This window comes from Rhinoraja longicauda, chromosome 11, assembly GCF_053455715.1.
Source record: "Rhinoraja longicauda isolate Sanriku21f chromosome 11, sRhiLon1.1, whole genome shotgun sequence".
In the NCBI taxonomy this organism is placed as follows: domain Eukaryota; kingdom Metazoa; phylum Chordata; class Chondrichthyes; order Rajiformes; family Arhynchobatidae; genus Rhinoraja; species Rhinoraja longicauda.
The window spans coordinates 41,783,739-41,799,669 of record NC_135963.1 but is presented as its reverse complement, the minus strand read 5'-3'; the positions used below and the strand labels follow the sequence as shown (position 1 = coordinate 41,799,669).

The 15,931-nt window shown below is 43.9% G+C and overlaps 1 protein-coding gene across 3 annotated transcripts in view; it reads left to right on the top strand.

Moving 5' to 3' along the window:
* rabgap1l (RAB GTPase activating protein 1-like) overlaps positions 1 to 15,931 on the top strand; it is a 252,872-nt gene that overhangs the window by 46,986 nt on the left and 189,955 nt on the right. For all 3 annotated transcript variants that reach the window (XM_078407465.1, XM_078407464.1, XM_078407466.1), the window contains exons 12-13: positions 10,740 to 10,833; positions 11,975 to 12,125. In XM_078407465.1, coding sequence (XP_078263591.1) covers positions 10,740 to 10,833; positions 11,975 to 12,125 — 245 coding nt within the window. The remainder of the gene's footprint in view (positions 1 to 10,739; positions 10,834 to 11,974; positions 12,126 to 15,931) is intronic.

Below are 15,931 nucleotides of genomic sequence, written 5' to 3'. Positions count from 1 at the left end.
ACACAGAAGCATATCTCCTAATTGTTGGCAATGGAATGAATGAAGTCATGCAAAATATCCTTTTGTTTGGGGAGTGATATTCTCATCTGCTTTTCAGATCTGGAACACATGTGATTGCTACATTGATATTTTCCAATTGAATGAGTTGATCAATTAAAGGCTTCCTGACTTGAGTGTCTCCATGTATATTGTTCACCAAAAAAAAAGTTGCATCTGTTCTTCTGCATACTTGGAATAATAATAATTATCCAAATTCAGAACGTTACAACTGTTGGAAATCTGAATAAAAATTGAATATGCTGGTATTGACATGTCAGGGAGTAGAGTTAATATTTTGGGTTGTTGACCTTGCGTTGGTACAGGAAAAAGTGACAGGTAAAGCAGGCACAAAAAGAGTGTGTGTAGGTGGGAAATGAAGAATAAATGTTAAAATCTGTTTTGGCGAGGGAGGCAGGACACTTTACATGACAAAGGATGAAGGTGAAAGAAAGCAGTTGTTGCTGAGTGAAAGAGGACAATCTATTAGGCTGTAATGTTCTCAGTCGAAAGATTGGCTGCTGTTCCTAAAGCCCACATTGAGCTTCGCTGGACCAGTGTCAGAGGGCAACGGCAGGAGGCTCAGAATGGAGCCTCGTCAGACGTTACGACCACATGGCACTGCATGGAGATTGGCATAATGGCAGGGTGTACCATCTCCCCATTGATTTTTACAATGGCTATGGAAGTCATCATAAGGGCCTCCAAGTGGGCGAGTGGCTGAAGTCTGGAATCTGTCTACCACCCATCAGGGCCTACATGGATGACATGACAATCATAACAACAACAGCACCTGGGGTGGAGAATGTTCATAAATTTATGTTATAGGAGCAGAATTAGGCTATTCGGCCCATCTAGTCTACACCATTCAATCATGGCTGATCTATCTTTCCCTCTCAACCCCATTCTCCTGCTTTCTCCCCGTAACCCCTGGCACCCTTACTATCAAGAATCTGTCAATCTCTTTTTATCATGTATCTGTACACTGGATGGCTCGATTGTAATCATGTAGTGTCTTTCCACTGACTGGTTAGCACGTAACTAAAGCTAACAATAAACTAAACGCAAACTCAATAACTCAAACTCCGCCTTAAAAATATCCATTGACTTGGGCCCCAGAGCCTTCTGTGGTAATGAATTCAACAGATTCCCCATACTCTGACCAAAGAAATGTCTCCTCATCTCCTTTCTAAAGGTACGTCCTTTTCTTCTGTGGCTATGGGCTCTGGTCCTAGACTCTAGAACCAAAGTAACCAGGAGCTCAGGGCCATGCTGGTAGTCTGAACGGACATGTTCTGTGGTGTAGGAGAGACTAACATCAGCAACTGAAGGCACTGAAACATTTACACTAAATATTATTGTGTACTTTGTAAGAATTGCACCATGCAGCTGACTGATCCTTCTATATATTGTAAAAATGTGAACATTAAATGACTATCTCTAAGTTTTCTGTCTCGATCAGGACCGTCAGCCACTCCCCTGTTCCATCCCGTCCTCGATGTCCATCCGTTCCCTGCCCCGTCCTTCTTTATTTTGATTCTCTGGATCATTGTTTCATTCCTTCAGTTCTTCCATTGCTACTTTAGTCATTTTGAGACTCCCCACTATAGACCTCCCTGTTGTTCTCGCCTCTCTCACTTCTGATGAAAGTTTACTATCTCAATCTTAACTATATTTCTTTCTCCACAGACTGTGATTAATCTGGCGAGCATTTCTAGTTTTTTTTGTCTTATGTTCATTTCATATTTCCAACTGCCAATGTATTTTGCATTTGCAATAGTTTAAATAACTCTCTTCTGTTTGGGGTGGCACAATTGTGCAGCAGTAGAGTTGCTGCCTGACAGCGCCAGACTAGAGTGCAATCCTGACTACAGGTGTTGTCTGTACGGAGTTTGTACGTTCTCCCTGTGACTGCGTGAATTTTCTCGGTGTGCTCTGGTTTCCTCCCACACTCCAAAGACGCACAGGTGTCTAGATTAATTGGCCTTGGTAAAATTGTAAATTGTCCCTCGCATGTAGGATTGTGCAGGGTGATCACTGGTCTGCGCAGATTTGATGGGCCGAAGGGCTTGTTTCAGCACTGTATCTCTCAAGTCTAAACGTTTATCTAAGAAGCCTGTCTACAACTGAACTATACTGAGACCCGTGTTCTATTGGGCCACACACCTAAGGGAGTGGGAGGAAATTGAAATAAACAGTGCAGCAAGCGAATAAAGTTGGGACGATGTGGTTAATCAAACAGTAAAAAGCAGACTGGAGGGAAAGGTATTCCTGCATGAAATGAGAAACTGTGGCCAGAAGGAATAGAGACAACAAATCTAAGAGTAAATCAGTAGCTGAGGCTAGAGGCTGAAAGCACTAAAGTAATGGTTCAGTATCTGAATGCACGTAGCATTTGAAACAAAACAGGTGATATTGATGGACACATGATATTTAAGAAGGTCAGGAAGCGAGGCAAAGGTGGCAAAGTGACTGTGTTAATTAATGATTGTCTTGCACAATGACCTTTCTTCAGGAAACCAGGATGACAAGGTGGTTTATAAGGAGATAAAAAGTAATGAAGGCAATGGGGCACCTGCGGGAGTGGTGAACACCAATTGCACGGTATAAAGAATAAAATAACAGAAGCTTGTCAGTGAGGTATCGTGACAATCATGGGGGATTTTAATCTGCATGTAGAATGACAAGTCATGTGGGCAGAGTTCGCCTGAAGAAAAGAATCATAGTGTTCATTGTGGAAAACATTCTGGAGCCAATCGGAGAGCAGGCTGAAGCAGATCTGATGCTGTCCAATTAGCCTGGATTAACCAGTGATCATATCATGAGGAAGTCCCGGGGTAGCAGCAACTGGAATGTCATCAGGCCATAAGGGATGGGAGTAGAATTAGGCCATTTGGCCCATCAAGTCTACTCCGCCATTCAATCATGACTGATCTATCTCTCCCTCCTAACCCCATTCTCCTGCCTTCTCCCCATAATCTCTGACACATGTACTAATCAAGAATCTATCTAACTCTGCCTTAATAAAAGGCTTGGCCTCCACAGCCTTCTGTGGCAAAGAATTCCACAGATTCACCACCCTCCGACTAAAGAAATTTCGCCTCACCTCCTTCCTAAAAGAACGTCCTTTAATTCTGAGGCTTTTAACCTCAAGTCCTAGACTCTCCCACGAGTGGGAATATCCTCTCCACTTCCACTCTATCCAAGCCTTTCACTATTCTGTAAGTTTCAATGAGGTCGCCCCTCATTCTTATAAACTCCAGCGAGTACAGGCCCAGTGCCGACAAACGCTCATCATAGGTTAGCCTACTCATTCCTGGGATCATTCTCGTAAACCTCCTCGGGACCCTCTCCAGAGCCAGCACATCCTTCCTCAGATATCATGCCCAAAATTGCTCACAATATTCCAAATGTGGCCTTACCAGCACCTTATAGAGCCTCAGCATTACATCCCTGTATTTGTAGTACAAGCCCTCTTGAAATAAACGCTAGCATTGAGTTTGCTTTCTTTACTACTGATTCTGGAAACTTGCCTGTGACAGAAAATTTACGTGAGAGAGGATAGATTCAGAACTAGAGGCCATGAAAGCAGAATGACGTTAAGGGAACTGACAATTGAGATGGGGTGGCAGACACTTTGTTCAGTTTAGTTCATTGTCACAGGTACAATGAAAAGCTTTTGTTGTGTGCTAACCAGTCAGTGGAGAGACAATACATGGTTATAATGATTAATGATACAAAGTACAGTGTTTAATAGGATTTGCAGAGCTTAAGAATAGAAAAATTCCAGAGAGGAGCCACAATTTGTGAATAACTGAAAAAAATTAAAGATAGTATCAAAGACATATGATTGCACATAGACAGGTGACTGGTCAAAACATTGGATAGAAGATAAACGCCAGCAAAGAATGGCTAAAGAACTAATAAAAAAGAATAATTAAAATGCAAAATAAAGGACATGCAAAAACAGAGTCTGGGGTTTCTACAAATATTTAAAAGTGGAGTTAACAAAGTGACTATTCTTGTGCAATTAATAATGGAAAACAATAAGATGGCTGTTGAATTACATTGGTATTTTGCAACAATATTCATTATAGAGAATATTGGAATTGGTGTATCGAGATACAGTGGAAAAACTTGCGTGTTATCCAGGCAAATCTTAACATACATGAGTACATTAGGTAATGCAAACAGAAAATAAACTGCAAAATATAGTGCCATGGCTACAGTGAAACTAAATCTATAAAAGTGCAAGAGTCGCAACAAAGTAGATTAGACGTTCGGAAATTTATCTTTAACATATGAGAGATCTGTTCAAGAGTCTGAAAACTGGGGAAGGTTATTCCTGAATTTAGTGGTATGTACTTTTATGTTTTTATATCTTCTGCATGAAGGAAAAGAGGAGAAGAGATCATTACAGGGGTGTGTGAGTGGTCCCTGATTTTGTCTACCGGGTGCTGACCTAGGTACAGGAGTTTGGAGGTGAGTTTGGTTAGGATTATAGTATTAAAGTCAACAAATAGGAGTCTGATGTAGGTGTCCGTGTGATCTAGATGTTCCAGAGCTCTCAATCTGACTTTTGAGATGGTACAGATGCAACCAAGCATTCCAGGCCAGATGACATCACAGTAACATCCTACAAATAGCTGCAAATTAGAAATCAGAAGGGAGAGAGGAACGGGGACAATTGCAGTGGCACTGCACAAAATGTTGAAGTTGTTGGCTGACAAGGCTCCAGGCTACCGGGCGGCACGGTAGCGCAGCGGTAGAGTTGCTGCTTTACAGCGAATGCAGCGCCGGAGACTCAGGTTCGATCCTGACTACGGGTGCTGCACTGTAAGGAGTTTGTACGTTCTCCCCGTGACCTGCGTGGGTTTTCTCCGAGATCTTCGGTTTCCTCCCACACTCCAAAGACGTACAGGTATGTAGGTTAATTGGCTGGGTAAATGTAAAAATTGTCCCTAGTGGGTGTAGGATAGTGTTAATGTGCGGGGATCACTGGGCGGCACGGACTTGGAGGGCCGAAAAGGCCTGTTTCCGGCTGTATATATATGATATGATATGATATGACGTCGTCTTACAGTCTGAAAAGAAATAGTAAGTAAGATAGCTGAGATGTTGATTTTAAATTTCCCAAATTCCTTGGATTTGGGGAATTTCCACTGGATTAAAAAATTCCTTTATTCAAAAAGAGAGATAGAAAGCAGGAAATCTGCAGACTAATTAGCTTAATATCTGTCACAAGAAATGATTGAAGGTGTCATGGCAAAATACTTAGATTAAAATCAAGCTAATAAGCTAAAGCCAACATTGTTTTTGAAAGCAGACTCAAACTGCTGAGTAACTCAGCGGGACAGGCAGCATCTCTGGAAAGAAGGAATGGGTGACGAATCGGGTTGAGACCCTTCCTCAGACTGATGTCAGGGGAGAGGGAGATACATAAATGGCTTGTTTGACCTATATTTTGGAGTAGGTTGAAGAAGGAACATGCTGTAGATGAAGGGGAACTAGTCGATGTACTGTTACTAGTTTTCCTTGAAAGACATTTGATAAAGTCCCGTATCAAACTGCAGGATAGTTCAGTAGAGGAACTAGTGGAATTGCTGCCTCTGATGTCGAGAGACCTGTATTCAATCCTGACCTCCCGTGCTGTCTGTGTGGAGTTTGCATGTGCTTCCAGTGATTGCGTGAGTTTCCCCAGTGCTATGATTATGCCCACATCCCAAAGATGTGCAGGTTGCTAAGTGAAATGAACAATCCAAATTGTCCCTAGTTAGTAGACAAGTGGTGGAATCTAAGAACAGTGGTAAAGTGGGAGGAATAGATCTGTAGGGGAATTGGATTACTCAGTGAGCCTGCATAGACTTGGTGGGCCAACATATCGCAAGGAAAGATGAAAGATTAAGTTACTGTGGGTATGGTTTCTGGGTTTGCTTGTGTCAGGACAGAAAAATAAAGGTGAAATGTTTGCAAGGAGGCTACAAGGACTCACAGACAGGTTAAGTGAGTAGGCGATCACAGGGAGAACGCACAAACTCCATCCAGACAGCACCCGTAGTCAGGATTGAGCCCACTGTAACCAGCAACTCTACCGCTGCGCAACTGTGCTACCCACGGTGATAGGCTGGGATTTTTTCCCCTACAGCGTCGGAAGCTGAAGGGAAAACTTGTAGAGGTATACAAAATTATGAGAGACATAAAGAAAGTAAATGGTAATAACTCTTTTCTCAGGGAAGAGGAGTCCAGAACTAGATAGCAAAGGTTTGTTAGAGAGGGAAGATTTAAAAGAGATTCTGAGGGCCCATTCTTCACGCAGAGGATGTTGCATATACGGAATGAGTTGTCAGGGGAAGCTGAGAGGGTGGGTACAATGGCAATGTTTCAAAGGCATTTAAACAGGTCCATGGAGAGTCAAGGTTTAGAGGGATATGGGAACAACACAGGGAAATGAGACTAGCTCAATTATAAAATCTTGTCGGCATAGACAAGTTGGACAGAAGGGCCAGTTTCCATGGTGAATATGTCTATGATTCTCCACAGGCAGAAACCTTAATTACTTCAGACAAGTCAATGAACATATATACTGTATACGGGTCAATCTAAACTTTGCACTCCTACGTCTTGGTTCCTAAAGCAATAGACTCTAATTTTACCTCTGCTCTTTTACTACAAAATATAAACATTTTGTGCTATGCAATAAATTTCATGTTGGCCTACAGAATTAAGTCAAGTCAAGTCAAGTCAAGTTTATTTGTCACATACACATACAAGATGCGCAGTGAAATGAAAGGTCACCCACAGTCCAGCAATAGAGCAATAAAAAACCCAATTTCACACACAATCACAACCAACACAAAACAAAACAAAAATAAACAAAAAAAACAAAAAAAAAGAAACATCCATCACAGTGAGTCTCCTCCAGTCACCTCCTCACTGTGATGGAAGGCCAGAATGACTTTTCTCTTCCCCTGCCGTCTTCTCCCGCGGTCAGGCTGTTGAAGTTGTCACGTTCCAGGCCGCGCCGGACGGTGAAAGGTCCGCAGCGGGCCGACCCAAGCCCCGCAATTCGGGGCAGGCGAAGACGCTGCCGCTGGAAGTCGGGGCGGCCGTGGCTCCCGACATTGAAGCCCCCGCCGGGCAGAGAAAATCCCGCGGCCTATTTCAGGCCGTGCCGGACAGCCAGGCTGTTCTGTTGGCCAGCATGAAATTTGAGGCACTGGGCTCTTTGTCCACTGGCAAAGTCGCTGACATTTGGTATTCTGGTAACACAGTTTCTCCGCTCACAACTACTTTGAAATTATATAAAGAGCAAAGGCTTGCTCATCTATCCTAATTACATTAGATTGGCATTCATTAACATAGGCTATAACTCATTAATAATGAATATATCAGCAATCTTTAATCATGGTGAGAATGTCGGTTCTTTGTGCATTGACGCTGGTCATTCTAATTAATTTGGACCGTGGATTACCTGAATTTCCTTATGGAATCACTGCAACCAACCTCCTGGTCTCCAAGCTCATGATTTTGCTTTTGCAAAGTGCTTTTATGTGTCTTTGTCGATGTTGTTCTGGTGTGACAAATTAATGGTTCAAAATTCAACACAGGTAAAAATAGATTCTTGTTGCAGTGGTGCTAAGAGATACTTGAATGAATTTGGATTGATGAAGTGAGTACTGGGATAATGGCTTTAACTGTTGTCGTAGGTGTAAAACTTGCCTGCAAGCATAAAGCCTAGATAATCAAACCTATTACTGAATGTTCGGCGAGGCACTGCAGGTGGGAGGCATTTAGCCATCACTAATTTGCCAAGTCCTTGAGAGCTATCCACTTGTTACCACTGACTGCCCTTTCCCCGAACTCCTGAAAATGTTCACTTCAGGTTAACATAGTTGAAAGTTGTGAATAGAATTCTTTCAAAGTTGCTGAATGAACCAAAGATAGAAATAGCAGAGGCATGATCAGAGTCTTTCAGTCCTCATTGGATATGGGAATCGTAAAGATGGGCAGGATAGTTAGTCATGTTACATTACTATCCAAAAAGCAGGGACTGAAATAAATCAGGAAAAATATAAAATTGGTGGAGGTAGGGTGATGGAGCGGTGTGGAGTTAGCTGTTGGAAAACATTGTGATGGATGAAACAACCTTTAATTTTGAAAGGCATGGGTTAGTCAAGGAGAATCAGCAAAGATATAAAGATTTCTGACAAACCACTTTATTTTTTCAAAATGGAACAGAGGAAGTTAATCATGGTAGTGTAGTATATGTAAGACGTACAGGTTTGCAGGTTAATTGGTTTAGGTAAAAATTGTAAATTGTCCCTAGTGTGTCGGATAGTGTTAGTGTATGGGAATTGTTGGTCGGCATGGACTAAGTGAGCCGAAAGGCCTGTTTTTGTGCTGTATCTCTCAACTAAAATAACTATACATGGACCAAAATACATTTGACTAAGTGTCCTAACAAAAATGGGAGGCCATGGAATTATCAGGAAAGGGACAGTGAGGGTATTGTTTCAGAGGCACTAAGTGAAGAATTACTTGCTATGACTCAGCCCATCAGCTTCATGCCGACCCCCTGGGGTGTAATCCCATCAGTCCCTTCCCCTTCCTCTAATTTTCCTGTAGACCTACAACTTACTCACTCTCACATATACTCAGCAACTCCTCTTTAGTTCCCTTGCCACTAATTTACAGTGGGAGACAGTTAACCTAATGATGCATCTTTGGGATGTGGGAGAAAGCTGGAGCAGCACACGGTCACAGGAAGAATGTGCAAACTCTGCACAGACGGCAATGGAGATCAGGGTTGAACTTTGGTCCCTGTATTTGTGAGGCAGCAGCACCATCTGCTGTACCATGCTACCCCACAGGGATTAATGCTTCTAGGACAGCGAAGGTATAGCTTTAAGGTGAGAGGGACACAGTTTAAAGGAGATATGTGGAATGTGTTTTTACACAGAGGGTGTTGTGTGCTCAGAACGTGCTGCCGGGGGTGGTGGTTGAAGCAGATACAGTTGTGACATTTAAAAGAGTTTTGGATAGGCATATTGATATGCAGGGAATGGAGGAATTTTGGTTATGTGGTTTTGGTATCATGTGCGGCACAGACATTGTGGGCTGAAGGGCCTGTTCTTGTGTTGTATTGTACTATATTCTAGTGGTTGGTTTGTAGTAGAATTGGTCAAAGTTTATTAGTGATCAGCTATTAAGTTCAAATCTTAGGAATGACTTAAACTCGAGAGTGGGGAGGAATGTAATTCCTTGTTCCCAGGCATCTCAAGATTAACATTGAAGCAGAGAAGCTTTGCTGAGCCGTTACAAAGCTCTGATATTGTGCTCAGTTGTAGTCAACACTCTTTTGGAAGCTGTAAAAATCCTGGAGAGGCACAGAGGTGATTTGCCGGAATGGTTCCAAGAATAGCCTCAAGGTTGGGTTGGAAAAGAAGGCGTTGCCTTCCTTCCAGTAAAGGAAGTCCAAGGCATATTTGATGCAAGTATTTACTGCCTAAATACTTGGCGGAAGGTGGAAATGGAAATAATCCAAGATTTTAAAAGGAAATTGGATGGGAACTTGAGGGTAATAAGGAGATAGGGCTACGGAGATAGAGAAGGCAATGAAATTGACAGGATTGCATCCCAGAGACCGAGTGGATTTGATGGGTTGAATGGCCTTCTTCTGTACTGGAACAAGTCTCCATCAGTTGCCAGAACCTGCCACAAATACCATCATTACTAGTCATCCTTACAAACACAGATACATTTCCAGGATTGTTCTAAATATGATTCCAATCCTGAGAACAGCCTGTCAACATGCAGACTTGAACTTATTTTTCAATGTGATAATTGTTTTACCTCAGGCTGCTTATTCAGCATCAGCCTCTCCTTGTCTCGACCTTGCCAGTGTTTGCAATTCTTGCTGCATTTGCCTGCTCGCTATAAGTAACTTGCTGAAGACCAGCATGGAGCAGCAGCCGGACGGGGAGGAAAGGTCGGGAACAGGAGATAGAGGTTATGGATGAGCTTGAGGCTGTGCATGGATGGCATCAGTGACAATTGGTGGGAGGAGGGGAGGATGGAATATCAATGCTACAGGTAATGGATGGTGGTGTTAGCAAGGGAACCAAGGCAGGCCAGCCTGGTGAAGGGTTTACCAGCATGGTGACCGATGCTTTCAACGTTGGTTTAAAACTCAACCACATGGACTGCAGGTTGCTGACTCCTCTCCCACTGATCCACCTGGGATAACAGCATCAGTTGCACTGCTCATGCCTCCATCAGATGAACGGCTACAGTCTCGTTACTTAATCTGTCTGTGCTTTTAAAACAAAGAAAATGCTGTGAAATAAATAGGAAATGCTGGTAACACGCAGCAGGTCAGGCAGCACCTGCGGAGAGAAAAACATTTAACATTTCAAGTGGATGGAACAAATGACTCCATTGATTTTGGGCAGGTCAAACACATCTGTGGAGACTGTAGCCAGTGATGTCCTCTCACCTCAGTTAAAATCACTTCCAGCGTGGCCTCAACCTCAAAACTTTATTGAAGATGTTTTTGTACAATACGTTCCTATTGGTGAAATTAAACACATAACAAACATAGTAGACATTAAATCTGCTGCCCTCAACCCAGGCTAGTGTGGAAATGGACATGCTGCAGAATGATGCCGTGCTGAAACTGTCTCTCCTTCTCTGCTCTCTTGCAGACAGTGATAATGAATTGTCAAGCGGCACTGGGGATGTTTCCAAAGACTGTCCTGAGAAAATCCTGGATTCATGGGGGGATCTGCTGCAGAGATGGTGAGTATCACAAGCATCCATGGGGAAATAAGCTTGCTTTGTGATCTTCCTCTGCTCATCTCTTTTGCGGTATTCGACAGAGCTAATAAAGGAAGTGAGTCAGTCCACCCAATTTTCTCCCTCCCTCCCTTTCCGCTCCCTTCCCCCTCCCTTCCCCTTCTCTCCCCTCCCTCGCTTCCCCCTCCCTCCCTTACCTCCGTCCACTTCCTCCCCCTCCCCCTCCTCCCTCTTTTCCTCCCAACCTGCTTCCCTCCTCTTTGCCGCCTCCTCTTTGCCCCCCCTCCGCTTTGTCACCCTCCTCTCTGCCCCCTCTCTGCCCCCTCCCCCTGTCCCACAACCAAGATTATGTTTCCTGGTGTCCTTGCTGATTTTTAATCTCTCGATTGATTAAAAGATGCAGCATGGAACTGGACCCTTTGGCCTACTGTCCACGCTTACCTTTGATCTCCTGTTCACATTAGTTCTATGTCATCCCACTTTTGCATCCACTCCCGACACACTGGGGGCAATTTACAGATGCCAGTTAACCTATAATGTTACAGGAAGAACGTGCAGACTCCACATTGACCGAACCTGAGGTCCGGATTGAACCCAGGTCTCTGGGGCTGTGAGACAGCAGCTGTGCCACTAAATTCTGAGGAGGGCAAGTCAGGATCTTTGGAGAAATGGCATCTCTGACAGGCCAGCATTCCCTCAGCGTTGTAGACTTTTAGACGTTAGCAATACAGCGCAGAAACAGGCCCTGCGGCCCACAGAGTTTGCGCCGGCCAGCGATCACCCCATACACTCGCACTATCCAGTACACTAGGGACAATTTACAATTTTACAGAAGCCAATTAACCTACAAACCTGGGTATTTATTCACAAAATGCTGGAGTAACTCAGCAGGTCAGGCAGCATCTCAGGAGAGAAGGAATGGGTGACGTTTCGGGTCGAGACCCTTCTTAGGCAACCTACAAACCTGTACGTCTTTGGGGTTGTGTTGAGACCACAAACAATCCAACGGTGAATTTGAAAAAAAAATGTTACAGTACAGGAGGGGTGCTGGGTTTTGCAGTACCAACGCTTTATTGGGATCGATAAACTCAGTTTGTGATTTGTGCTCAGTATTTACACCTATTGACAAAGTCTGTTCCTTCAGGCACAGCAACCTGACAACCAGACCCAAGGGGCTGCCTGTCCTTGTTCGACGTGGAGTACCAGAAGCACTCAGAGCGGAAGTTTGGCAACTGTTGTCGGGTTGCCACGACAACCAGGCAATGCTGGAAAAGTACAGAATCCTGATCACTAAGGTAGATGCAGCTCAGCAACAGAAGTTGAATTAAGTGTCTCATTGACCAAACATCCAGAGTACATTGCTTCATCATACTGACTTGTAGACCCGTGGTTTTGTTTAAATTTGTGTCTGTATCCCTTTATAGTCCCGCTGGATTGTCTTCATGCTCGCAGAAGCATGGCTATGTTCACTCCCAGCTCTGTGGACCTGTTCACACACAGTCACGTTGCTCCATGCTCACTACTTGTAGTTCCACAGCACAGTAATCGTAGTGTTGCAAGTGTCTGTATTCACACCTTTACACCAGCAGTTCTGAATAGATAGGTGCGAACCTGTGATTCTGTGGTTTGATTAACAGGTCTACACGTATGCTCACTAGCAGCCCCATCACAACATGTTCACGGCCATTCAACAAATATATTCTATCAAGCTTAGCAGATGGATGTGTTTGTACGGGCAGTTATCTTGCATGTTTTAGATTTGACTGGCTCTGCATCATCCTCTCATCCCAGGGAAATATCTGTTCTGCAAAACTCTCCCAGCTTCACTGTTCCATTTGCTGTGACACACACCTGTTCAATGGTGTTGAATATTGACATTAGGTTAATTTTTCCTTTGCAGGCGTATTTCAAGCTTCATTGCACATTTGGGCTTTTGTAACGTTTAACAGTCCTATTGGATTTCTGTTCTCATTAGTTTATCTTGTGCCTTTTAAAAAAATTTGTTGTGTTTTATGAATCTCTGTTCATTTGCCTTTGCAAAATGCACCAGCTTCTGCGAAATGGTGTTCACAGTGAGGTTGTCTTCATCGCCTGGTTTATTCATCCCATGTCGGACTGAACTTTTGAACTCACATTGGGTGATGATTGTCTACCATTGCATCGTTTCTTTAAACTTCCCCAATGGGTTGGAGACTAAACCTGGAGATTGCGCTGAATTTGGAGGCTGCACTGAATTTGGATTGCTAATGATGGAGGCATGTTTTATGCGCTTGTCTTTATTCCTTCTGCACTTGTGTTTTGGGGTTGGTGGAAAAGTCATCTGTTATGTGGGTGCATCAGGACCAATTGTATACTGTAGCGAGCACTGTGGCATTCCAGGCCTGGAGTGTGGTCTCCTTGCTAGCCGGTGTATTGACTCGGGTGTGATTGTAACTCAGGAACCGTCCTTTGTTGGAGGCACACATTCACATGGCTGGAGGTTGGGCCTCAGCAGGTGGAAGAGGGAAGTAGGTTTGGTGGTTAAAGAGGGAAGGAGATTGGGGATGAATGGGGAAGGGAATCGGGTGAGGAGGGAAGGGGATCGGGGATGGGGAGGGATGGAAGTTAAAGAGGGAAGGAGATTAGGGAAGTGAGGAGTGAAGGAGATTGATGGGGGAAAGGGAAGGAGATTGGGGGGAAAGAGGCATGGAGATTGGAGGAAAAGAGGCTGGGAGATCGGGAGTGGGATGGAAGGAGGAAAGAAGTCCAGAGGGAGTAGGAAATAAATCAGAGGAGGGGGAGGGAAGAGGCAGGAACTGGCAGAGAGGGGTTGAGGAAGGGAGGTCGGAAGAGGGGAGAGGAAAGGAGGTTGGGTGAGGGGTGGGGGGCAGGAAGGATGCCGGAGGGGGAAGAAAGAAGAGGGTTAGGAAGGGGTAAGGGAAGTTGGTTGGGAATGGGAGGAGGAAGGGGGTCAGTGGGGGGAGCACGATGGGAGGGGGAGAAGAAAAGGGGTTCAGAGGAGGTGAGAGTAGATAGGTCTGAGAAGGAAGGCAGAAACAAAACAATAACAAAATAAGAAATTGCTTGGAATAATCTGCAGGTCATGCAGCATTTTTAGAATGAAAAGCAGGTACAGTTACAGGTCTGAGACCGACGGTCAGTACTGTATCCATTTTTGCAGAGAGTTGATTAACATAATACACAGAACTGAACAAGTCAAGCAGACTCTGGGAAAGAAAAGTGGGTTTATTTTTCTGGTCAAAAACGCTGCCGATGCTGGCAATCTGAAAAAAAGAAAATAATGATTCCTACAGTTGTGCTGCTGATCCAAATAGGTATCACTGAAAATGCTGGCAATCTGATAATCTGCAATAACTTTCAGCAAATGAGGCAGTATTTGCAGAGAGTGAGTGTTAACATTCCAATTCCAAAGTAAGGTCATCAGCTGGAAATGTTAACCTGTGTTGTTTTACTCATAGTTGCTGCTCAGCTAGTTCAACACTTGTGCTATATCAACTCTCCGAGAAGAGTTCTAGATTGTAGGCTGGATGTGGCCACATTACAACACTGCATGTTGTAGGTGATTCTTCACTGGGACAGGGGGCTTCACTGGGGCAGGGGGCTTCACTGGGGCAGGGGGTTTCACTGGGGCAGGGGGCTTCATTGGGACAGGCGGCTTCACTGGGGCAGGGGGCTTCACTGGGGCAGGGGGCTTCACTGGGGCAGGGGGCTTCATTGGGACAGGCGGCTTCACTGGGGCAGGGGGCTTGATTGCACTTGGACAGTTTTGAGATTGGTTAGCTCTGATGCAAGGGTCTCACCGGGATATCTGCTGCCCTGTGTCTACAACACTGTGCTGCATTCCCACTGCAGGTGGAGTAAAGCAGGGGCAGCAATCCAGAAATAACATTTCCATGTTAAAGGAAGGATGTTGTCAAGCTGGAAAGGGTACAGAGAAAATTTACAAGGATGTTGCCAGGACTCGAGTGCCTGAGCTATCGGGAGAGGTTGAGCAGGCTAGGACTCTACTCCTTGGAGTGCAGGAGGATGAGACGTGATCTTATAAAGGTGTACAAAATCATGAGAGGAATAGATCAGGTAGACACACAGAGTCTCTTGCCCAGAATGGGGGAATTGAGAACCAGAGGACATAGGTTTAAGGTGAGGAGGGAAAGATTTAATTGGAACCTGAGGGGTAACATTTTCACACAAAGGGTACTGGGTCTATGGAATGAGCTGCTGGAGGAGGTAGCATATGTCTGAAACATATAAGATCCTGAGGGAACCTAGCAGGTTTAGAGGATGTTACATCTTGTAGGAGAATTTAGAACCTGGGTTAACTGTTAAAAAATAACAGATTGACCATTTAAGATTAGCTAAATTATTTTCTCACGGTCATGATTATTTGGAACTCTCCTCCACAAAAGATGGTGGAAGCAGTCTTTGAATATTTTTTAGAAAGATTTAGATAGGTTATTGAAGCAGGTAATATCGCAACATTTATGAAACATTTAGACAGGTACATGGATAGGACGGGTTTAGAGGGATATGGGCCAAATGCAGACAGATGGGACTAGTGTAGAAGGGAAATGTTGGTCGGTGTGGGCAAGTTGGGCCGGAGGGCCTGTTTCCACGCACTATGACCCTAATCCTCCACTATTTGAAGAATGGGCAGAGGGATCAGCTGATGTAGCTTGATGTTAATCAATGGGAAATTGTGACCCACTCAGCCAGTTTGGGAATTAGCATTTGAAAAATGATATAGGCAATTAATCAAGAATCAACATACAGTATTTTTGATTAACGCAGTATTTGTTTTTTGATTCTTCCTCCTCAATTGTTTCCACAAAAATATCTTTTTTTTTCTTAACCCTTTGGATTTTATATGATTTTTTTTTAAATCAGTTGTACTAATCATTTAGCATTGAGATTTCCAATGTTACTGAAACTGGACTAGAGAGTGCTGGTGGTAATTGCTGAGTCCTGTCGTTAGGAAAAGCAGAGTCTATCCTCAATGTCAGGATGCTCAACTACATCTTACATTATACATCTTACATCTTACATCTTACATTATTTTTCTTTTATTAGTTTGACATTTCTAACAAAATATGTTAATTAAAAG